At 37.1% G+C, this 24,100-nt stretch overlaps 1 protein-coding gene across 5 annotated transcripts; it reads right to left on the reverse strand.

Annotated features, from left to right (window-relative positions):
• Nucleotides 1-834: 834 nt before the first annotated feature.
• LOC126828858 (polyhomeotic-like protein 2) lies at nucleotides 835-22,277 on the reverse strand. Of its 5 annotated transcripts, none has more exons than XM_056102601.1 (12): nucleotides 22,165-22,277; nucleotides 20,197-20,429; nucleotides 16,977-17,086; nucleotides 15,748-15,913; nucleotides 14,550-14,596; nucleotides 12,342-13,286; nucleotides 11,120-11,246; nucleotides 8,905-9,066; nucleotides 6,542-6,636; nucleotides 5,497-5,548; nucleotides 4,518-4,657; nucleotides 835-3,537 (listed from the first exon to the last, which is right to left on the reverse strand). In XM_056102601.1, the coding sequence occupies exons 2-12, from the start codon at nucleotides 20,402-20,404 to the stop codon at nucleotides 3,343-3,345; spliced, it is 2,247 nt and encodes a 748-aa protein (XP_055958576.1). In that variant the 5' UTR covers nucleotides 20,405-20,429; nucleotides 22,165-22,277; the 3' UTR covers nucleotides 835-3,342. The 5 variants fall into 5 exon arrangements, with proteins under 5 accessions (XP_055958576.1, XP_055958577.1, XP_055958574.1 ...); XM_056102602.1 differs by having other exon boundaries at nucleotides 9,031-9,066; nucleotides 16,977-17,089; XM_056102599.1 differs by having other exon boundaries at nucleotides 16,977-17,089.
• Nucleotides 22,278-24,100: the final 1,823 nt, after the last annotated feature.

The raw sequence follows: 24,100 nt of genomic DNA on the forward strand, positions 1-24,100 counted from the left end.
ACATTTCCATGCACAAATATATCCCTCATATTTTATAGGTTTTCTTTATATATATATTTATATATATAACTTTTCTTAATAAACCTGGGCCCTATTTCTTGAAATTACTAAAATTTGGATTTTATCTTAGTTAAAATTTCGTGAAACAGACCCCTGTCTCCATTTGACCTGGGGCCTGTTTCACGAAATTGTAACTAAGATAAAATCCAAATTTTAGTAATTTAATTTGATTGGATAATATAAGATTGATTTTAGTGCTTAGCCAATCAAAACTGAAGTATCTGCTAAAATTTGGATTTTATCTTTAGTTAAGATTTGGAGAAACTGGACCCAGTCCCAACAGGATGATACAAGCACAAGTTTAATTTGCAATGTTTTATTCATCATAATATACTGTCGTCCTTCATACATTTTTATAAGCCATAGCTTTTAAACTGTGGTGGACAGGGATATATACCCCATTCCCCAATAAACACTCCCTGACAGAGAGAGAGAGAGAGAGAGAGATTACCGTCCACTCGACACAAACTAGGTCATTTCGGGACTAACATATGGTTTAATTTTATTTCAATAATTCGCTTGTGCGTAGGGGTCTTTAGCAGTGGGAGGATACCGGAGGACCCAGAGAAAACCCACGAGGTCGGACAGGCGACCCTGCTCCTTGTCACGTACACCTGGGGATTCGAAACCACGCCAGTTGACTCAATGACAGACTTTATGATACAGCGCGCGCTTGCTAACCATTCAGCCATCCAACCCCACCCCCTACTCCCTGACAGGATGTTACAAGTACATCGTGAATTTGACATGTTGCCCCACCCCACCCCACCCCACCCATACATGCATGCATTTATAACAGATCAGTGGCAACGATCTTGGTTGTCAAATATAAGGATCAATTTCAGAAGATACAATACATAAATAGAATTGGCTTGTCAAAAATTCTAAGTTTCTAATAAAAAAAACTATTTATATTAACAGATTGTGATAAAAGGAGAAAAGTGACCTTTAAAATCCGTTCATTAAAATAATTCAATCATGCTGTAATTGTTTTAAATTAATCCCAGATATATTTTCAATAACAACATACAACAACAACAATACAACCTTATATATTACATACTTTCAATTATAAAATAGGTTTGTTTTAATTACACATTGATGAGAGTTGAAATACCAAGATGTAAAACAACCTTTGACAGGAAGCATAGCTGATGCCTTGGCAAAATTCTCTTTCCTCTACATATAACCATTGAAATTACCATGTGTTAGTCTCAATAAGGCAGGAATCTTGTGTTAAGATATTAAACTCCATCAGAGAGAGAGAGAGAGAGAGAGAGAGAGAGAGAGAGAGAGGCCATCACTTTCAAATTCTAACTGCCAAGAGATCTTTACATGCACTGGTAATAATTTGTATATTGTTTTTTTGATCAATCATAATGATGCTGTCCAGGCCGGTCCTGCAGACATTACCCCAAAAAATCACACAGATTTTTCATATCCCAGGGTTTGGGTTACTGCGCAATGATGAAAGATATACATGTTTCTATACACAACTTGTTAAATTATTTACAAGTGACATTACTCCCGTCAAAAGGCAAAACCTAGTAACTCACTTTTTTTTTTTATCAAAATTGACTTAGGACCAAATTTGTAGTTACTAGGGTATGTGCTTCCTGTTGTTGTACTACATGTAGATATTCCAATCTTTTGATTTTGTAAGCAGTTACACCCATGACACAACTTAGCAACTTCCTTCATTTGCCTAGTATACCACAGCAAAACCTAGTAACTCAATAGTCAAATCAATGGATGAGCTGGGGTTTAATATTCATTCATTACGTTTTCCTTTGTTTTCTCAAAATAAGAAAAAAGTGAGTTACCAGGTTTTGCCTTTTGACGGGAGATTTTGCAATATAAAATTTAAACCCATATATCCATCAAGGCAATCAAATTAAAGTACAGATCTATATTTCGTTTCAGTTTTTACTTTCTATGGGCTACACTACATGAAGATCTGACAAGTTGTAACGATAGGTCGCGTCAGATGCTTTTGACCCTATGATGTCAGACAAACCAGCATTGATGTTACTAGTGGATTACCCACAGCAAAACAAGCCTAAAGCTCGTCGTAACAAACAGTTTCATTGGCTAGGCCCTCACACCATTCAGAACACGTCAATGATAACAACTCTGCCAGATCCTAGTGTAGTAAAGACTTGTAAAACGAAATTTTGAACTATAAAAAACGTAACGAAATAGGATCTGTGTTTTAATCAGATTGGCCATCAAGGTAGGTTACATTGAAATTAACAAACTAAATATCAGGGATTGCTGTAAATCAATGGCTATGTCTCGTACACTATAGACACAATAAATAATAAATGAATGATGATTTAATGAAGCTTTGGTATATAGCTATTAAAATCTAACAACTAAATATGCAAACTTTTTCTTTTAACCCTCTTTTCAAAAGTAAGATCTTGAGTCTCATTTAATATAAACAACTAAAATATTTAAAAAATCCTAGCCTTTCATTGGCCTGGAGATAAAATTTGTCCGAGGATTTAAAATTCTCAACCAATGAAATGGCTGGATACTTAAAATATTTTAGTTCACGCTTTCATGAATAAGAGTCCTGTCAATTTATCAGTTCTTTTGAATTCTATGCTACGTTAAAGGGGCATTAGGTAAGATTAGATAAAGAGCTGACAGTTCTCGCTATAATAGTGAAAAAATAGATAATGAAAACAAAATACGCTGAAAATTTCAATCAAATTGCTTCACATTGAACCGAGATATTAGTCATTGAATTTAAGGCTTGTCTTGGTCGTCATTACCGACGTTGGTATGATAACAATGACCAAGTTGACTATCGCAGGCATCAGACATATATTCTAACCACTTGACTCTGTGAAGATGACTTTTATCTGGTGATCACCACCCTATCATAACTTGAAAACCTTTCTTTCAACTTGACTTTGTGAAGATGGCCTTTATCTGGTGATCACCACTCCATCATAACCTGAAAACCATTCTAACACCTTGCCTCTGTGAAGATGACCTTTATCTGGTGATCACTACCTCATTATAACCTGAAAACCATTCTAACACCTGGACTCTGTGGTGAAGATGTTGATCACCCCGACATAACTTGAAAACCATTCTAACACGATCAATCTGAAGATGCTGATCACCACCCAACACCATGACTTGAAAACCTTTCTCTGTAACACCTTGTATCCTTTTACATGTATTAAATAAATACATGGCTAATTACAAAAACTTCAAATATAAGTCTAGTTTACACATTTTAAATTTTGTTTTTATAACTTTTCAAGTTCATTCGAACCCTTTTAAAGAGTTTATTTTAGCACATATTTTAAGGGCTGGCCCCAGTTTAATGTTCATGGCCGTCATTAGATGATCCTCATTTAACAAAAGTAGAGCTTGTCCGTCAATCTCCTGCGAACGGAACTCTTCAGCTATTGAAGAACATCCTTGTAAGTTGTTGATAAAATCGCACACCTCCATTACCTGAAAATAGTCCAAATTAAATTATTTTTTCTTTTTTTAAGCAATATTTTATTCAGATTTATGTCTTGAATAGGGATTGGGGATCAGACATAGCCTATATTAAACCAATCTCCCTTAAACTTTGATAAGAAAGACGGATGGGTTTTTTTAACATCCACTCTACACAAAGTAGCTTATTTCAGGACAAACGTGGTTCAATTTTATGCCATAATAGGGGATATTTAGCAGTAGGAGGAAACCAGAAGACCCAGAGAAAACCCACAATGTGTTGTAGAAAGGGTTAAATGACCAACTGTTTCCTTACCACACCTATACGTCCTGTCACAGTGAAACCCTGCTGAAAAAAAACCATTGATGAACTTTCTCAGACAACACCAGCATCGAACATGAGAGACAGAGAGAGAGAGAGATAGAGAGAGAGAGAGAGAGAGAGGGAGAGAGACAGCCAGGGAGAGAGAGTGGGAGAGAGAGAGGGAGAGAGAGAGAGAGAAATGGGGTTTAACATCCACTCGACACAAACTGGGTCATTTCGGGACTAACATATGGTTTAATTTTATTTCAATAATTCGCTTGCGCGTAGGGGTCTTTAGCAGTGGGGGGAAACTGGAGGACCCGAAGAAAACCCACGAGGTTGGACAGGCGACTCTACTCCTTGTCATGTACAACCGGGGATTCGAAACCACGCCAGTTGACTCAATGACAGACTTTATGATACAGCGCGCGCACGCTAATCATTTGACCATCCAACCCCCCGGATCGAACATGAACCTCTATGTTAGTGAACAAGAGCCTTACTGTAGGCCCCCTTTCTGACATGAAAAACCAATATGAATGATATATTTTTATCCCAATGCTAACAATTCCTCAAAATCGTTATGGTATCTATCCTAACGCTAACAATTCCTCAAAATATGTAGAGTAATTGCAAGTAAGAGAAGAATCAATGATTCAGCGATGTTTAACGGCCTAATATAACTTACCGTCCATCTTGCAGGGTTAGTTGTAGTAGCTGGTTCAACAGGTTCTTCCATTTCTATATCTATATCTTGTGGATTAACTGGTGAAGCGGGTGATGAACTACTGTCCTGATTACTGTTAGAACTACTAAATTCATCTATTGGTACCTTTATACATAAAATAACACATGTAATTAATACACAATATCATCTAAATCAAGCTTGGAACATAAGACACCTGTCACAGACACAAATTATATATCACACTAAGTTTTTTATATTATAATACAGTAAAATTCACTTAAATTGGATTTGCTTAAGTCGGATCTTCGCTCCACTTGGATAAAATCGTTTGGACCCTTTGATCTTGTATATTTCTTTATTAAATTTCTGCGTGTAAGTCGGATTTCCTAAGTCAGATCTTTGCTCAACTCGAACATTTGATCTAATTCAGGCTTTTTTCCTTCGCCTAAATCAGATCGGCAGTATGTTCAGAATTTGACTGTCAGTTTCGTCCCGATGGTCTAAAACACGATTAGTTATAACATGCACAGAGCCCCAAAATACTTTCCCCTATCATTTTGTATCAAATCAGCCAATTTGACGCGACGCAATAATAGAATTTTCCTGGAAAATTCGAAACTCACTGTCTGCTGTACGAGACACTTTCCGGGAAAATTTAGGACTAACATATTGTTCAATTTTAATTCAATAATTCACTTGTGTGTAGGGGTCTTTAGCAGTTGAAGGAAACAGGAGGACCCAGAGAAAACCCACAAGGTGGAACAGGCGACCCTACTCCTGGTCAGGTACAAGCGGGGAATCGAAACCACGTCAATTGACTCAATGACAGACCTTATGATGCAACACGAACGTGTTAACCATTCGAACCCCCCCCCCCCCACTCCGGTTATTGAGAGTCAACAAGAATTGTAGAGAGTAGAGTGTTCACAAGGAAATTTGGACCAATCGCCGGACGACAATATATACGAATAATAAAAAGGTACCTGTGTAGGAGTATTATTGTTTTTATTCTCCTCATCATTCGGTAACATCTGAAAAATAAATAAACAAAATAATTCTTAATCTCAATCTGATTAAAATACAGATCTATATTTTGTTTTGTTTTTATATACTTTCAATGGCCTACACTACATGAAGATCTGACTAGTTATAGCGATAGGTCGCGTCAGGGGTCATACGAGCGGCTTTTGATCCTATGACTTCCGACATTGATTAATCAATCAGCGTTGACGTTTCTAGTGGTTTACCCTCAGTTCTGTGTATCGCACGCCAAGATCTCGCCATAACCAACCGTCTCATTGGCTAATCCCTGACTTCAACCAGAACGCGGATTATATTACAACTGTTCCAGATTCTAGTGTAGCAAAGACAAGTAAAACGAAATTTTGAACTATAAAAAACGAAATGAAATAGGATCTGTGTTTTAATCAGATTGTTCTTAATCTCAAATCTGAATGGTTAGAATCCACCGAACCAAAAGCAGACTTTAAAGAAAATTAAATGTAAAGCCGTTGATTTTCATTTCAGGGATTATGAATCAATTGTTGTAATCTATCAATATTTTAAAAGTTGAATCTCTCATTTGAAGGAATATCAGCCAAAAAATGGTTGAATTCTGTTCACTATTTACAAAGATATGATGAATGGAATATTCTCCAACATATGACATCCACTGCAGACGATATAATCAAGGGGGTTGGGTGGCCGAATAGTTAATACGTGCACGTTGTATCGTAAGGTCTGTCATTTGAGTCAAGTGGTGTGGTTTCGATTCGCTGGTTGTACGTGACAAGGAGTAGGTTCGCAGGTTTCTTCCCACTGCTAAAGACTCCTACGCACAAGCGAATTACTGAAATAAAATTGAACCATGTCAGTCTTTAGCAGTGGCAGGAAACCTGAAGCATGGTTGGACAGGTGACCATACTCCTTGACTCAATGACATACCTTTCAGCCACCCAACCCCCCTGGTCAATAGTTAGTGCCAGTTCTTTGTTTCAGGTCTAAAACTGTAGATGATAACTTACCCTCATAATATTATAAGTCAGCCTTCCACCACGACCAGGTCTCCAACCTTTTTTAACAAGTACATGTTTCCTTTTTCTGATATATCGTCCTCCCACTAAAATATAAACATTGTATTTATATTACTTATCATACCTTTAATAAAATATACAGGTATCAGGTATTTCACATTTCATCTGTCAGTCAATCATGCATAGAATGTGGCTGTAACATATGTTATTGTTTTAACTAAGGTCATGTGTGCAATGCGAATTTGTGTGAGTAGAATTTTGCCAAGACAGTGGTATTTACCCCTACTCTTCTTGGAATTCTAGCTGTCATGTGCTGTTTTACATGAACATGTGCACATTATTACAGCCATTACGCTTGACACATGAAAAAAACACAAAAAAACTGTTGTCCCTGAAGAGCCAAAGGCATCCTAAAGATCAAGACCCCCTGCAGCCCCTTCGTATTTATACACTTTAAGATCAACATCTACTGTAGTTCCCAAAGACCCATATGCTTGTTAAAGATCAACACCTACTGTGGCCCCTAAAGACCTATCAAAGATCAAAATATACTGTGGCCCCTAAAGACTTCTTAAAGATCAAAACACACTGTGGCCCCTAGTTAAGACCTACAGACTTATTATAAAGATCAAAATCTACTGATGCCCCTAGAGAACTATATGCTTCTTTAAAATCAACACCTACTGTGACCCCTACGGACCCATACGCTTCTTAATGATCAACACCTACTGTGGGTCCTCCTAATGATGACATATATGCCTCCTGATGATCAACACCTTTTGTAGTCACTAAAGACCTATATGCTTCTTAATATAAAGATCAACATCTACTGCGGCTGGGTACATACCTATATGTATCTTTACATTTACTGCGGTCCTTAAAGACCTTTGCACTTCTTACAGATTAACACCTTCTGTGTTCCACAAGACCTATATGCTTCTTAAAGACCTATGCACGTCTTAAAGATGAACATCTACTGATTTCCCTAAAGACCTACACATTTCTTACTGATCAACACCTGCTGATGCCTTTAAAGATCTACACACTTCTTAAAGACCAACATCTGCTGATGCCCATAAAGACCTACCCACTCTTTAAGACCAACACCTGCCCGTAAAGACCTACCCACTTCTTAAAGACCAACACCTGCTGATGCCCCTAAAGCCCTACAAACTTCTTAAAGATCAACACTGGCTGATGCCTATATAAAGATCTACACACTTCTTAAAGACCAAAACCTGCCCCTAAAGACCTACATACCTCTTAAAGACCAACACCTGCAGATGCCCTAAAGACCTATACACTCTTAAAGACCAACACCTGCCCATAAAGACCTACACACTTCTTAAAGACCAACACCTGCTGATGCCCATAAAAAACTATATATGCTTTATAAAGATCAACACCTGATGCCCATAAAGATCAACACCTACTGTGGCTCTAAAGACCTACACTGTATACTTATCTTAAAGTTGAATAGCTACTGTTATTCCTTAAGACATATGATCTGCATCTTAAAGATCAAAACCTACTGCGGTCTTTAACGACCTGTACCCATCTTAAAGATCAACAGCTACTGCGGTCTTCAAGGACCTATAGACTCCTAAAGAGCAACACATATTGTGGCCCATAATTAAACACCCAAACTGCTTTTGAGTTTGTATGTGAAAATAGTACACATTCCACATATTCAAAAATATTTTTATACAAAAAATATCTTGTGGGATAAAAAATGAAATAAATAAATTTTGCATGCAAATAGTTTGGTTTTGATTTTTTCTCCGTAGGCAGGATCAGTCCTGGCTTTTGACATTCACCTGGGAAGCGATAAAAACTTTTCCGCTTTTTAGGAATATTAATCGGAAATCAAAACAAACCTATTATTTTTATTCCCACCAACTTAGGATAAGACCATGAACACCTGAGGGTTGGGGAAACATTCCAGGTATGAATCAAATTTATAAAGCATGATTCTACCCCAAGAGAACAGAGATCTAACTAATATATTGTCATTTTTTTTTTATTTTAACAGGATAAACGTATTAAAGCCTATCTTTTGAGAACAAGTGACAATTATCTAACGTATTAGAAATTTTAAAATAAACGACTTGGAAGACAATCTTCCACATTTTTTTTTTTTTACAAAATGTTTATAACAAAGCAAGTGGTAAATAATATGCATTTAAAGGTATAAAGGATAAAAAAAAAATCTGGTTTTCATTGTAAGAAATTTTGGATATTTGGTTTAGATCAGATCAGATCGATGTTCAATATTAACGGAAAGTAGAAATCCTAACACGAGAGAGCTAATCGGAGAGTAAATTTGATTAAAATAGAAATATGTGAGGACATACTGTTAGTGGGGTAAATACCCATTCTCTTGGAGCAGCCAACATTATAGCGTTTAGCACAGGATCGGGAACAGAATCGTTTGGAGCAGCGAAACTTGAAAGCTAAATCGGTTTTACCGCAAAACTCACATTTCAAGGTTGGAGGTTCTCGATTTCCTACCAGCGCTGAAATAAAATAGGATTTTATTCTATAAACTTGAAAGGGAAAACTAAATACAAATACCAAAATTAACGGAAATTTTCTGTCACCAATATAATTTAAAGAGCAGTCTCAGATATACGCCATTAAATAAAACATGTCAATTTCAAGGTCAAAATTCAGATTCTTAGAGGGGGGTTGGATGGCTGAATGGTTAGCGAGCGCGCGCTGTATCATAAAGTCTGTCATTGAGTCGACTGGCGTGGTTTCGAATCCCCGGTTGTACGTGACAAGGAGTAGGGTCGCCTGTCCAACCTCGTGGGTTTTCTCCGGGTCGTCCGGTTTCCTCCCACTGCTAAAGACCCCTACGCGCAAGCGAATTATTGAAATAAAATAAAACCATGTTAGTCCCGAAATGACCTAGTTTGTGTCGAGTGGACGTTAAACCCCATTTCTCTCTCTCTCTCTCTCAGATTCTTAGAAACCTATAGCCTCTATGATACTTTTCCAAACAAAAAATAAAAAAATTTTGTTTCAATATGGTGATAAATCAACTAATTCCAATCTATCAAAGTGCCGATTTAGCAATGTCTCTAAATTTGCTAAGAGTTTAATGTTAAATGTGTGACATACTTATCGAGTCAACACATGTCATTGAACGAATCCTAGCAATCAATTACAAACAACTCAATATTTTTATTTAAATCAAATCTGGGACTGCTCCTTGAAAGAATAATTCCAATCAAAATGGTTGCCATAGTTCCAAAATAAGAGTATGTATACCTTGCCTCATGCACAGTTAAAGAAAATTAGGTAAACAGAAGATGTTAAAAATAAGAAATCCTGTAAAAGTTTGTAACAAAGCACAATAAAATCGGGTAAATTTATATTTTCGATAGGACAGACGGTCTGGCGAGGAACAGTCTGTAGTTATTCGGATGGGTTGAAAAACAGAAGTACCATGTAGCCTACATGTAAAAAATAAACCCATGAAAGTCGGAATTCGAAATAAGAGTAGATTGTTCATGAGCCACTGTCCGGGCAGAATTCCCTCAAACATGTAGCGTAGCGCATTGCATGGTGCATATGTCTGTCTTCATTTTAATTAATGTGTAGGGGAGATAATTTTACATTGACAGATGTTTTCCTGTCAACTCTATTTTAAACCCTGCAGTAAACGATTTGTTACGTTAACTACCAAATTTAACACACAACTCTAGTTCTCCTTCTAATCAGTTTCCTGCGTACAAATTACTTTTTCTTATATACATAGCAATATATTGTTGCATGATATAAAATTGGGCAGAAATTTGGATGCAATGATTAGTAGCTTTAGTTAGTGAAATCAAGCTTTTAATGGCAATTTTCAAACTTTTTCTTACGCCACCTGCTTTTTTTTTGGGGGGGGGGGGACTTCCTGTCGACCCAGTAGGTGTTGGAAAATGGGAATAAAACGGTTTACGTCCTATCAACGTACTGTTTGGTCATATTGCGACTAATGTACAGTAAAAAATTTTCTAGGTCATTTTGGGACTAACATACGGTTCAATTTTATTTCTTTAAGTTGGAGGACCACACAACTTGGCTCAATGACAGACCTTATGATGCAACTCGCACACGTTAACCATTCAGCCACCCAAATACCCCTGAGACGATAAACCGAGGTCTTGTACATGCTGGCATGCATGTCAAAGAACCATGACAGATGGAATTTGATGAAGAAAAGAAATAGATGCCACTGTCCAGGCACAATTCCCCTCACTGCCCATCTTTATTAGCCCAATTGCTTTGGTGCAGAAAAGTTTGACGATAACCCCAATTCAATTCATTTCAATGAAGCGAGAGCGGGAGAGAAAGCTGGGGTTTAACGTCCTCTCGACACAAACTAGGTCATTTCGGGACTAACACATGGTTCAATTTTATTTCAACAATTCTTTTGCGAGTAGGGGTCTTTAGCAGTGAAAGGAAACCGGAGGACCCAGAGAAAACCCACGAGGTTGGACAGTCGACCGTACTCCTTGTCATTTCAATGAAGCCTGCAGCTTCCTATATACATGTATTACAAACAAACATATATACCATCATGAGCATCCAGTAACGGTGGAGGATTTTCATCAAATGATTCAGACATATCATCTTCTGATTCTTTATCATTTCTACATGGTTTAGGTGGAATAAATTCTGACATCTGAGTTGACCTCTGAACCTAAATAATGACACAAAAATAAAATACTATACTTTAATAAATTGTGGGGGGGGGGGTGTCTCAAGACCCCCTGATGAGATGGTTTAAAGATCATCAAGAGTCCATTTTAAGCTGACTATCTTTCCTCATGACAGCACAAAGGGGTTATGGTACATGTATACATGTTTAAATCAATTTCTATTTCAAACTGTTTCAGAAACAGAAAAGCCCTCTAATGTTGGCCCTTTAAGTCTAAGGTTGTTGAAGTGTATTCATTAAGATGGTAAACACTAGGTTTTATAAAAAAGTTTTACTAAAAATTCTAGAAGAGGACAACAAAGAGGGACTGTTAGAAAAAATAAATTCAAAAGTAAAAAAAATAAAGAGAAGCTAATTTGGGGTGAGATTCAGAGAAATACATATGCCTATCACTAGAGGTCTTCGAGTTGGTGACTACAGTAATGAATCATTGGTAAGAATGCCTGACTTTTGTCTTATCCAACTCCTTCGATCTTTGTATTTATTACAATCTAGCTCAAATGTTGAACTTATTACTGGGAAGGATTCAAATGTTAGCTTACTGGGAAAGATTCAAATGTTAGCTAACTGGGAAAGGTTCAAATGTTAGCTTACTGGGAAAGGTTCAAATGTTAGCTAACTGGGAAAGGTTCAAATGTTAGCTAACTGGGAAAGGTTCAAATGTTAGCTAACTTGGTTAGGTTCAAATGTTAGCTTACAGGGAAAGGTTGAAATGTTAGCTTACTGGGAAGGGTTTAAAAGTTAGCTTACCGGGAAAGGTTCATATATTAGCTTACTGGGAAAGGTTCAAATGTTAGCTTACTGGGAAAGGTTCAAATGTTAGCTTATTGGGAAAGGTTCAAATGTTAGCTTACTGGGAAAGGTTCAAAGGTTAGCTTGTTGGGAAGGTTCAAATGTTAGCTTACTTATAAAGGTTCAATGGTTAGCTAACAAGGAAAGGTTCAAATATTAGCTTACTGGGACAGGTTCAAATGATGGATTACAGGGAAAGGTTCAAATTTTAGTTTACTTGGTTAGGTTCAAATGTTAGCTTACATCTTTTTATTTTTCATAATCTAGCTAAAATGTTAAACTTACCGGGAATGGTTCATATCCTTCATGGATAACAAAGCCTTCTATAACGTGCGTTAATATATGAGGTTTAACGATAGCTCTCTGTTTTTCAACTACCGGCTTCTCTAGTGGTGGAGGTAATTTCTCATCACACGTCTCCACCAGATCTTTCTCCTTCTCGTTAAATAAAACATCACCAGATTTCTCTTCTTTCTCGCTATCTTCTGTTTTGTTATCGGTGGGTTTCACCAGTTCTTTTACCGTGGCTGCGACAGGTTGCTGTTTTTTACCCATTTCGACCTCGGAATCCGACTGACTCTTAGATGACTGTTTACCGTTAGTTTGTAAAGGATTGGATGTTGTTTTTGTGATGGCCGTAACTGGAGCAGTTTTGAGATTTGGGGAGGAAGGAACAGACGGCTTAGCAGATGATGATTTTGACCGATGTTTAGTTTTGGGAACGGAAGGGATGTTGAGTTGAGCTGAAGTTTGACCTATGACCTGTGTGGGTTGGATCTTAGCAGTTTTTGACACAGAGGGTAATAACGCTTTTCCTGGCGGCGCTATTGTTGTATTCTTTAATACCGTATTTGGTTTGACTTGTGCGGCTTGTTGAACTTCAATAACCTTATTTGTTTTCACGACACCAAAATTCTGCATGTTGGTTGTCATCAGGTTCTGTGGTGTTTGAAATGGTCCTGCAGCACGGATATATAATGACTGTCCAGCTAAAATAGCTTGTGATTGGCCATGACTGGTCAATAATTGTTGGTGTGCACCCAATGGGATGCCTTGTTGCTGTAGATTAGCCATTGCTTGTAAAACTGCCTGATTGGTCAACATGGGTTGCGATGTGATTATTTGACCAGCGTTGACTAGCTGTGGTTGTGTGTTTAGGCGCAAGGGTGCCTGGGAATTTAGAAGCTGCTGCTGACCAGGGTGAGCTACTGTTACAGTTTGACCTTTGGACTAAAATATATAAATTGACATCATTTCATTAAATACACAAGACATAAACCATGTAATAATTGGAGGATTAACTAGGCCATTTCGAAACTAAAATATGATACAACTTTATTCCAATAATTCGCTTATGTGTAGGAGAAAACACACAGGGTTGGGCCAATGACTTCACTTACGTCACGTACTGGCTTGAAATAAAGCATGCCACTTGTATCAAAAAGTGATCTTACACCTCCCAACAAGATTCAAGAACAAGGCATGGATGAACTGAATATGATATCTCTGCTATCATCACTGCAGAAATGGGTTTCCAGTGTTATGATTCTAACAACACACCATATTATGTAGAAGGATAGATTTGTGTATGGCAGAACTCAAAAATTCAGAGACGACTATATTTTTTTCACCACATTCACTGCCAAATTGTCCCCTATACCATTTTTCAAATTTCTTTTTAAGTGTGGTTTAATGGTTGAGAGTGAGATATTAAGTAGTATATTGGGCTGATCTTAAAAATATCTTTGTTTCGCCTTACGCGACCGACTAACTAAAACCACCCCCGACTTAAATTATTTTATTGCACTTTTCCGCGATCTTTTTATTTTATTTTGTGTGTCAACCTGAAATATATCACGAGAGTTATTTCCCTTTACTATGGCTATGGTTTGATTCATTATTGAAACTGGTTGATCAAGACGAAAGCGTCATAGGTGTCGCTTCTCAACAAAATGGTTGCAGGCGAAAGCACGTCCATTCCCGCGAAATGATTCTGCCTCTATGTCTGTGGGGCGTCGTTTTAAACATGGAGAAGATATTTTCAATATCCGTTTTCGAGAAAAATGAAGGCATGATCGTTAAAAACGTGTTGAAGGGGTTTCACACTTAGAGTTCGTGGCAAATCGTGTGCGAGTCTCGGAGTCGTGCATCACGAAAAATCCCGATGTCATACTCATTGATTTGTTTGACAATAAAAAAAGACGAATGTTTCCCCCCAGAAAATTATCAAGCTGTCAAATTAGCTCTTTAAAAAAAAATCTGAAAAAAAACCCCGACCTACCGACCCTTCTCCTCGATTGTGGGTCGGGTTTGGCGAAACAAAGATATTTTTAAGGTCAGCCTTGATGTTGTACACGCAAGTCAATGAAATCATTCATCGAGTCCAATATATCATCTAGGATTGGCATGCTGCCTGTACACTATTTGAGATAATGGTACGCCAACATCAAAGGATGATATCACATGTGTATTTTGAGATAAAATAATATATACCTGTCCAACATAAGCTTGACCTGTTGAAACTGGACCTTGTAAAACACCTGAAATATAATAAATACATTTAAACCATATACAAGTATTCAATTTCTTCATTTCAATTTCATGCATTTAAAGATATTATTCAAAATGATCGATCGTCATTTGGAAGATTTTAAATCCCTTTAAGAAATGAAACGAAATGGTGTTTAACGTCCTACTATTTTGCTCCGAACTGGGCCAATGAAGACGGGCATACGCCATACAGTGTGCTATGAGGGAAATTTTGCCCGGACAGCGGCACTACGGCCTACTCTTATATCGAATTCCAACTGTCAAGGGTTCTTTTACATGCCCGCCAATGTGTACACGGGACCTCATTTTTTGTCTCATCCAAATGACTAGACAGCTGTCCTTGTCAGGCCCTCCGTCCTGCATCACTGACAAGGGGGAGCCATGCCGGAAAATCTGGGTGAACTTTCTCGGCAAATCCCTTTCAAACCACAATATTGTGAAATTTAAATAGATAAAAGGAATATCAGTCCAAAAATGGTTTAATTCAAAATTGAGATGAATTGAAAAACTGTCAACATTCGGCATCCACTACATATGATTTACAGTGCCAAATAAATCATATTCTAGATGATAGAGAGAGAGAAATGGGGTTTAACGTCCACTCGACACAAACTAGGTCATTTCGGGACTAACATATGGTTTTTAATTTTATTTCAATAATTTGCTTGCGTTTAGGGGTCTTTAGCAGTGGGAGGAAACTGGAGGACCCGGAGAAAACCCATGAGGTTGGACAGACGACCCTACTCCTTGTCACGTACAACCGGGGAATCGAAACCACACCAGATGGCTCAATGACAGGCCTTATGATACAGCGTGCATATATAACAGTATTTGGGGCATTTTAAAAGATATTGTGTATTATCAAATACTACCTGTGCCATTGACACTGATGGTGAAATAATGGTGTGAGATGTTGGACTGACTGACGGTGGTCTCCCCTGCATTGCTGCGGCCATGTTTGACTGCTGATTCATGGCTCAATGACAGGCCTTATGATACAGCGTGCACGTGCTAACCATTCGGCTATCCAACCCACCACCCCCCCTATATTCTAGCAGATTTTAACATTTTATGGAATAGAACACTTTTTACTTTTTACATAAAAACAAATAATACTTATTTCCTTTATAAATCAACTCACCAAAATTGCCAAAGACTAGTGGACTAACAGCTTGAGCAGGCATCATGGTGGGTTTACTGGCAACCATTGTCTGCTGCTGTGTCTGTGTTTTACCGTTAGAAGATGTCTTTGGTAGGGTCATCGTCTGGTTTGAACCAGCACTTGATACTACTACATTACATCCTCCCTGTCATTTAAATAATAAATTTCATTTTATAAATAGTGTATTTGATAACAAAAATCTCCATTCGAAGGATATTGGAATAACATTCAATATTGTTTAATAGAAAGAGAGAGAGAGAGAAATGGGGTTTAACGTCCACTCGACACAAACTAGGTCATTTCGGGACTAACATATGGTTTAATTTTTTATTTCAATAATTCGCATGCGCGTAGGGGTCTTTAGCAGTGGGAGGAAACCGCAGGAACCGGAGAAAACCCACGAGCTTGGACAGACGACCCTACTCCTTGTCACGTACAACCAGGGATTCGAAACCACGCCAGTTGACTCAATGACAGGCCTTATGATACAGCGCACTGCTAACCATTCGGCCATCCCCCCCCCCCCCTTGTTTAATAGAAGGTTGAGAAATTGGTTAGTTTTTATGAGAAAGCCTCTTAGAATCTGAGCAAATATCGGAAGCTCTTTGATATTTCTTTGAAGAAATTGGAACTTCTCCAGTTTCTATATTCGGTTTACCATTATATAAGTGCCTGGGTAATCATGTCTCTATATTTGCCTACGTTATAGTGGAAAGTGATTGTCAGGATTATCAAGACAGTCATACATTTAAACAGTGAAATTCTGGAACTGATTCTTTCAAAGAATAAATGATGGCCAACTATATTCATTGTTTATGAACTAGGATTTTCTGCTTCAGTCCAGACTATACAATGAAATTCCAACTGTCAAGGTTTTGTTTTTACGTGCACAGATGGGACCTCGGGTTTTCCTCCCATCCAAAATCCACAGTTGTTCCTTGCCAGTCCTACCTCTTGCACCAGAGACAAGACGAAACCATATTGGAAAATCCAAGAGAACTTTCTCAGCCAACACCTGCATTGAACCAGGTACTGTCTGGTTAGTCAACCTGTGCATTACTCACTGAGCTAGTTTCACTTTCTACTTCAGAAGTATGTAAATTTCATACTAAAACATAAGAAACCCTGTGTCATAATGAACTCCTTGTGAACAATATATAACAGTATTTGGGGCATTTTAAAAGATATTGTGTATTATCAAATATTACCTGTGCCATTGACACTGATGGTGACATAATGGTGTGAGATGTTGGACTGACTGAGGGTGGTCTCCCCTGCATTGCTGCGGCCATGTTTAACTGCTGATTCATAGCCATTGCTACTGAAACATAGTTGGCATTATTTTATTATCAAATACATACATTAGTTAGTTTATAACATACAATAAGTTTATTATTAACACATGATTCTACAAAATGTCAGTCACTATTGAACTATAGTAATCTGATTAAAATACAGATCTATATTTCGTTTATTTTTATTAAAGTTTCGATGGCCTACAATACCTGAAGATCTGACTGGTTGTAGTAAAGGGTTGCGTCAGAGGTTGTACGAACGTTTTTTGACCCTATGACATCAGACATTGATTAATAAATCAGCGTTGACATTTCTAGTGGTTTACCTACAGTTCCATGCATCGCATGCCAAGAAGTCGCCTTACAAATGGTTTCATTGGCTAATCCCTCACGCCATCCAGATGCCAGTAATATAACATTCAGAACACGTCAATGATAACAACTCTTCCAGATCCTAGTGTAGTACAGACAAATAAAAACGAAGTTTTGAACTATAAAAAACGATACGAAACAGGATCTGTGTTTTAAGCAGATTGGAACTATAGTATTTGACACTGCATATTTCTGAGCTGGACAATAGGACATGTATTAAAACATTAATAAAATCGCTTAAAGTCAAGACATACATGTATATCTGTAATGACAGGCATCAGTGAGATTGTGCATGTCAGTGATAATTCCACTCAGTTATCAATATTCTGCACCTTTGTATTCTATGTTCCGGTATAGTAAATCCATTTGTTACCAAGGCAATGCATTAATTATTAAATACAAGAAATTTCTTAGAACAAAAGGCACAATTAACAAAATAGATTCATGTGTATGATCCAAAATAAAAATTGCAAACTAAAAATGAAATTAAATTTGTTTGCTTGGTGTGGGAAAATAAAATTGACAGGAATGGATGACCGCTTGCTGTCTTGCTTTTATAAAAAATAACACTCTTTTAAATCATATTCATGGTTTCCTCCTCTGCTAAATATCAAATCAAATAAAACATGGCAAGGGAACAACAAATTATAACTTATTTTATAACTTTTTATTTCATCTAAATTCAATTTAGTTGATTATTTTAATCTGCCAATCTGATTAAAACACAGATCCTACATGTATTTCGTTTCGTTTTTTATAGTTCAAAATTTCGTTTTAATTGTCTTTACTACACTAGGAACTGGAAGAGTTGTTATCATTGGAGTGTTCAGAATGATGTGAAGGTTTAGCCAATGAAACATGGGTAATCCACTAGAAACATCAATGCTGATTGGTTGATCAAATGTCTGATGGCATAGGGTCAAAAGCCACTTGTATGAGCTCTGACGCGACGTATCAGTACTAGAACCGGTCAGATCTTCATGTATTGTAGGCCATCGAAAGTATAAATAAACCAGCGGCTGCCAGGCAGATGGATAGAGAACAAGCTAACAAGAAAGTGATTTTTCCTACAATCAAGGGCCATAATTCAGGAAATTACAATTCGATATGCGCATATATCGAAAGGAACTGAACGAACGGCAGCCATTTTGTCTGTCAATTTTGGGCCGATTTTCACGAAATTCAAACTCAGTCGTCCTCAGGGTGTAACGGTGATATAATAATACGGTTTTTCAAATCGGATAAAAATTATGACCTCTATAGGATCCACAAGCTAAAAACGCAATTTTTCATACAATCAGGGGCCATAATTCAGGAAGTTACGGTCCGATATGTGCGAATATCGAAAGGAACCAAGATCTTTGGGTTATAAACTTACATTTCAAGTTTCAACAAAATCGGATAAAAATTGTGACCTCTATAGGGTCCACAACCTTGATTCCAGAACGAACGGCGGCCATTTTGTCTGTCAATTTTGGGCCGATTTTCACGAAATTCAAACTCAGTCGTCCTTAGGGTGTAACGGTGATATAATAATACGTTTTTTTAAATCAGATAAAAGTTATGACCTCTATAGGGTCCACAAGCTAAAAACGTGATTTTACGTACAATCAGGGGCCATAATTCAGGAAATTACGGTCCGATATGCGCGAATATCGAAAGGAACCGAGATCTTTGGGTTATAGACTTACATTTCAAGTTTCAACAAAATCGGATAAAAATTTTGACCTCTATATGGTCCACAACCTTGATATACCATTTTCTTACGCTATTTGAGAACGAACGAATTCAGTCATCCTTAGGGTGTAACGGTGATATAATAGAACGTTCTTTTAAATCGGATAAAAATTATGACTTCTATAGGGTCCACAAGCTAAAAACGTGATTTTTCGTACAATCAGGGGCCATAATTAAGGACGTTACAGTCCGATATGCACGAATATCGAAAGGAACCGAGATCTTTGGGTTATAAACTTACATTTCAAGTTTCAACAAAATCGGATAAAAATTGTGACCCCTATAGGGTCCACAACCTTGATAGACCATATTCTTACGCATTTTGGGAACGAACGGGTCCACAAGCTAAAAACTGGATTTTTCGTACAATCAGGGGCCATAATTCAGGAAGTTACTGTCCGATATGCGCAAATATCGAAAGGAACTGAGATCTTTGGGTTATAAACTTACATTTCAAGTTTCAACAAAATCGGATAAAAATTGTGACCTGTATAGGGTCCACAAGCTAAAAACGTGATTTTTTGTACAAACAGGGGCCATAATCCATGAAGTATTGATCCGATACATGCTAATATCGAAAGCAGCCGAGATCTTTTGGGGATAAACCTATATTTCAAGTTTCGTCGAAATCGGATATGTATTGTGACCTGTAGAGAGTCCACAAACAATTGTGGACGGATGTCCGGACGGACAGGGGTGACGGCATAATACGTCCACATGAAAATGTGGGCGTATAAAAAGAAATGAAATATAGATCTGTATTTTAATCAGATTGCTAATTTCCTGACTTGACTGATTAATGAAATATGTTAAATAATAACAAGGCATTAACATACTTAATGGTAAAAAAGTGTGTTGATATATTGAGCATATAACTGTATATGGATAAGGGTTTGATTTACTCAAGGTATTGATGTAATAAAACTATACACCAAGTTTCATCACTCTCACAGAACTAAAGTTCTTTGAAAGGCAGGGTACAAAAATTTATATGGGTAGTATTAAAGATATATATATATCTCACCTTGTACAGCAGCATTCTGCAACATTAATTGTTGATTGTACGGGAAGTTTGGTAGACCGTACGGAGGACTATGCATCTGTTGAGGGATGACTTGCACCTGTGGTATGGGTCCGGGAGATCGGATATTATTAGCTGTGGCAACTATTGGGGATGGTGTGGAAACCATACCTTGTGGAGTTGATGTTGCCACTGGTCTCTGGTCCGTCATCTTGAAGAAATTTATACTCTACCTTCTGAAAGATACAGTCACCAATAATAATACTGATAATTACCATCCCAAATTAGAGAGAGAGGGAGAGGGAGAGAGAGAGAGAGGGTTGAAGTCCACACAACACAAACTAGGTCATTTCAGGACTAATACATGGTTCAATTTTATTTCAATAGTTTTCTTGCATGTAGGGGTCTTTAGCAGTGGGAGGAAACCGGAGGACCCAAAGAAAACCAATGAGGTTGGACAGACGACCCTACTCCTTGTCACGTACAACTGGGGAATCGAGAGAGAGAGAGGGAGAAATGGGGTTTAATGTCCACTCAACACAAACTAGGTCATTTTAGGACTAACGTATGTTTTAATTTTATTTCAATAATTTGCTTGCACGTAGGGGTCTTTAACAGTGGGAGGAAACCGGAAGACCCGGAGAAAACCCACGAGGTTGGACAGGCGACCCTATTTCTTTTTACGTACCGGTACAACTGGGGAATCAAAACCAATCCAGTTGAATCAATGACAGTATGATACAGCGCGCACATGCTAACAATTCGGCCATCTAACCCCCCTCCTAAATTAGAAAGAGTTGAAATATCAAGGTATGGATCACAGAAAAATTAAATCAGCCTTCAAGATCAGAAAAAGTTTATTACATAATTAACCTCCTTAGAAACACTAATATTTGTAGAACTTCTAAGTTGAAATTTAAAGGGGCAGTATGGGAGATTAGTTAAGGAGTTGACAGTTCTCGCTATAATAGTTAAAATATAGATAATGGAAACAGAATATGCTGAAACTTTCAGTCAAGTGGCTCCACTCTGAACCAAGATATTAGGTTTTGAATTTTAGGCTAGCCTGCGATCATCATTACTAAAGTCAGTACGATTAAAAAAATAAAGTCTCGATTATCCAATTTAACGTTTGAATTATTTTTCAAAAATGTAAGTCCGCTAAATATAGCAGGCTAGCGATGCCATCGAGAATTGATTTATAGTCTGAATAAGTTAATTAATGTCTAATTAATAATTTAGATAACATTTCAGGCCTAAATTAAGGCCTGCAATAGGCAGATTTAGCTCTTGCATAATGTATATTTAATACATCATGTCTATTTCAGCAACAGCTTGACAGATTTTTCTCATAATTTGCATATTTTTTTATCTTACATGAACATACCTTAATGTACCGCATGCAATACTGTGTAGTCAAAAAGTGAAAAAAAATTGAAATGTGTTTTTTGTGCAGACACTACCAAGTGGTAAAGATCCATTAAGAGCCTGTGTCTCTTGAACCTAACCCCTAGATTTTCCGAATATTTGTTCCTGAAGGACTGGAGTCACCATCCCAAAGTGGGCATAAGGATTTAAAGCTTCAAAGATAATAATGAATTCCAACTTTTAAATTCACTTGATTCAATTCCGGTTTTGGAATCCTGATCTTTATGTCTAGTAGACAGAATAACATTTATAGCTGGTGTAATCTAGGATTTATTAATACTTTATTAATTATTTGTAGATCAACTACAGACGGTTTTAGCCTGGTAGGTCACCCAATTCTGTTCATTATTGCACTGATGGTTTGCAGTCTATAAATAGAAATCGTGAGGAAGAGATGGGTTGCTGGTTTTGTCACGCTCTAAATCACTTGAAATACTCAACATAATGCTTGCATATTGCTGCACCTTATTCACAAAAAAAACATCTTTATGTTGACATTGAATAAATATGATATAAATCAATGTACACTTATGAAATACTTACAAATATTTTGCTGTCTACAATATTTTTACCGTTTGTCTGCCATTTTGACCTCTTTTGTGACGTCACATTTTGGCTACGTCACGGGCACCTGCTAACTCTGATTGGTTAAAAAGGAAAGAGGACAACAAAGAAAATTCACAGCATGTGAAGAGAGACGTCCCTTGTGTAAATTTATCCGTTTCTGTCACTGGTATTATCATCAACTGTCAACAAATAATTAATAGGCACTTGGACCACTTATTTAAAACGTATCTTTTATTTCATACGATATACAAGTTTAGTAAGAAACAAATACTGCGAGATTCTAGAAATTTTACACTACTACTAGTACTACAGCCTGCCTCCGAATCCCTCTCTGACTCAACAAACAATTTTTTAAAGATATTTAAGAGGAATGAGGAAATAAAGAATTTTGTATATTTTTTGGTTTTCGTTTTATCAGATCTTAAAAACAAAAACGATCTGTGCTGCAAATAGAATAACAGGCTAAGCGATGTATGGCATACTCAATATTTAGGTAAAGATTTCAACTGAATCAATATTTCAAACTGGAACGTCAATATTAAAGGGAAACAACTCCATTTAAAAATAATGGATGCAGACAACTTAATGTCCATCCCATTATACAAATTCTAGTGTGTAATACCAAGGTTTTGGTGTGTGTAATACCAAGGTTGTGGGCCCTCTAGAGGTCACAATTTTTATCCAACTTTGACGAAACTTGAAATATAGGTTTATATTCCACAGATCTAAGTTGCGTTTGATATTGGCGTATATCAGAGGGTAACTTCCTGGGTTATTACCCCTGATTGTACGAGAAATCACTTTTAAAACTTGTTCTCTGTTCATTTCTTGCAAAATGTGGATGTATCTTGCATGTTGTATATTGTATATCTTCACTTCAAAATAAAAAGAAATATTGTTTAATGGCACATCAATTCACTAACAAGTTGTCTATTTTGGGTTGTTTTTTTTGCCATGGCTGGCTCCAAGGCCTATTTTAACCATGCTACATGTGTCTATTAAGATACATTATGGGAGATTTTTATAGAGAGTTGGCCATTCTTGCTATAACAGTTCAAAAGAAGATGATGAAAGAAGAATATATTGAAAATTTCAGTCAAATTACTTTATTCTGAACATAGTTATCATCGTTGTAATATTTGACTAGAAATGGTAGTGAAATGTGCCTTCACCTTGGCCGATCGTTTGATTGACAGGCGTTAACTCCACCTACATATCTCGATTATCAAGTAAAGTTTTCAATGGCATGCGGAAACGCTCTACAGCGGCCTCGCTAAGTACACTCTATCATTTAGCCTCGATCTAACTGACGTATTCTCATTAGGGTGCACCATATTTGGATTAATCAATTTAAGTGAAATCCTATTTAAATCCGAGCTGTAGCCGAGCCATCCGTGGGTCTACAGAGTTGATTTTGGGGTTGTTGTTTAAATAAAGATCTAATTTATAATTTCTATAACATCTGAAGCCTAAATTAAGATTTGCAATAATCAGATTTTGCTCTTGCATAAATTTAATAAACATACATTATGCAGCATAATGTATGTTTACTGATGATATTTAATTATATTATGATTACCACGGTAAACCATGGTACCATACAATGTGTCTACAACTGATGGAAAGTATAATATTATTTATTTCCACAGTAAACCATGGTATCATGTGTCTATTACTGACAGAAAGTATATTATGACTACCACAGTAAACCATGGTATCACGTGTCTATTACTGACAGAAAGTATATTACGACTACCACAGTAAACCATGGTACCATGTGTCTTACTGATAGAGAGAGAGAAATGCGGTTTAACGTCCACTCGACACAGACTAGGTCATTTCGGGACTGACACAGGGTTCAATTTTATTTTAATAATTCGCTTGCGCGTAGGGGTCTTTAGAAGTGGGAGGA

This window comes from Patella vulgata, chromosome 7 (assembly GCF_932274485.2).
Source record: "Patella vulgata chromosome 7, xgPatVulg1.2, whole genome shotgun sequence".
Taxonomy (NCBI): domain Eukaryota; kingdom Metazoa; phylum Mollusca; class Gastropoda; family Patellidae; genus Patella; species Patella vulgata.

Coding starts and splice junctions, on each gene's coding strand:
- LOC126828858 (XM_056102599.1), bottom strand. CDS start 20,404: ATGACGGACCAGAGACCAGTGGCAACATCAACTCCACAAGGTATGGTT. Junction 6,637..8,904: donor GGGTATTTACCCCACTAACA/GTATGTCCTCAC, acceptor TTTATATTTTAG/TGGGAGGACGATATATCAGA. Junction 4,658..5,496: donor TAATACTCCTACACAGGTAC/CTTTTTATTATT, acceptor GTATAAAGGTAC/CAATAGATGAATTTAGTAGT.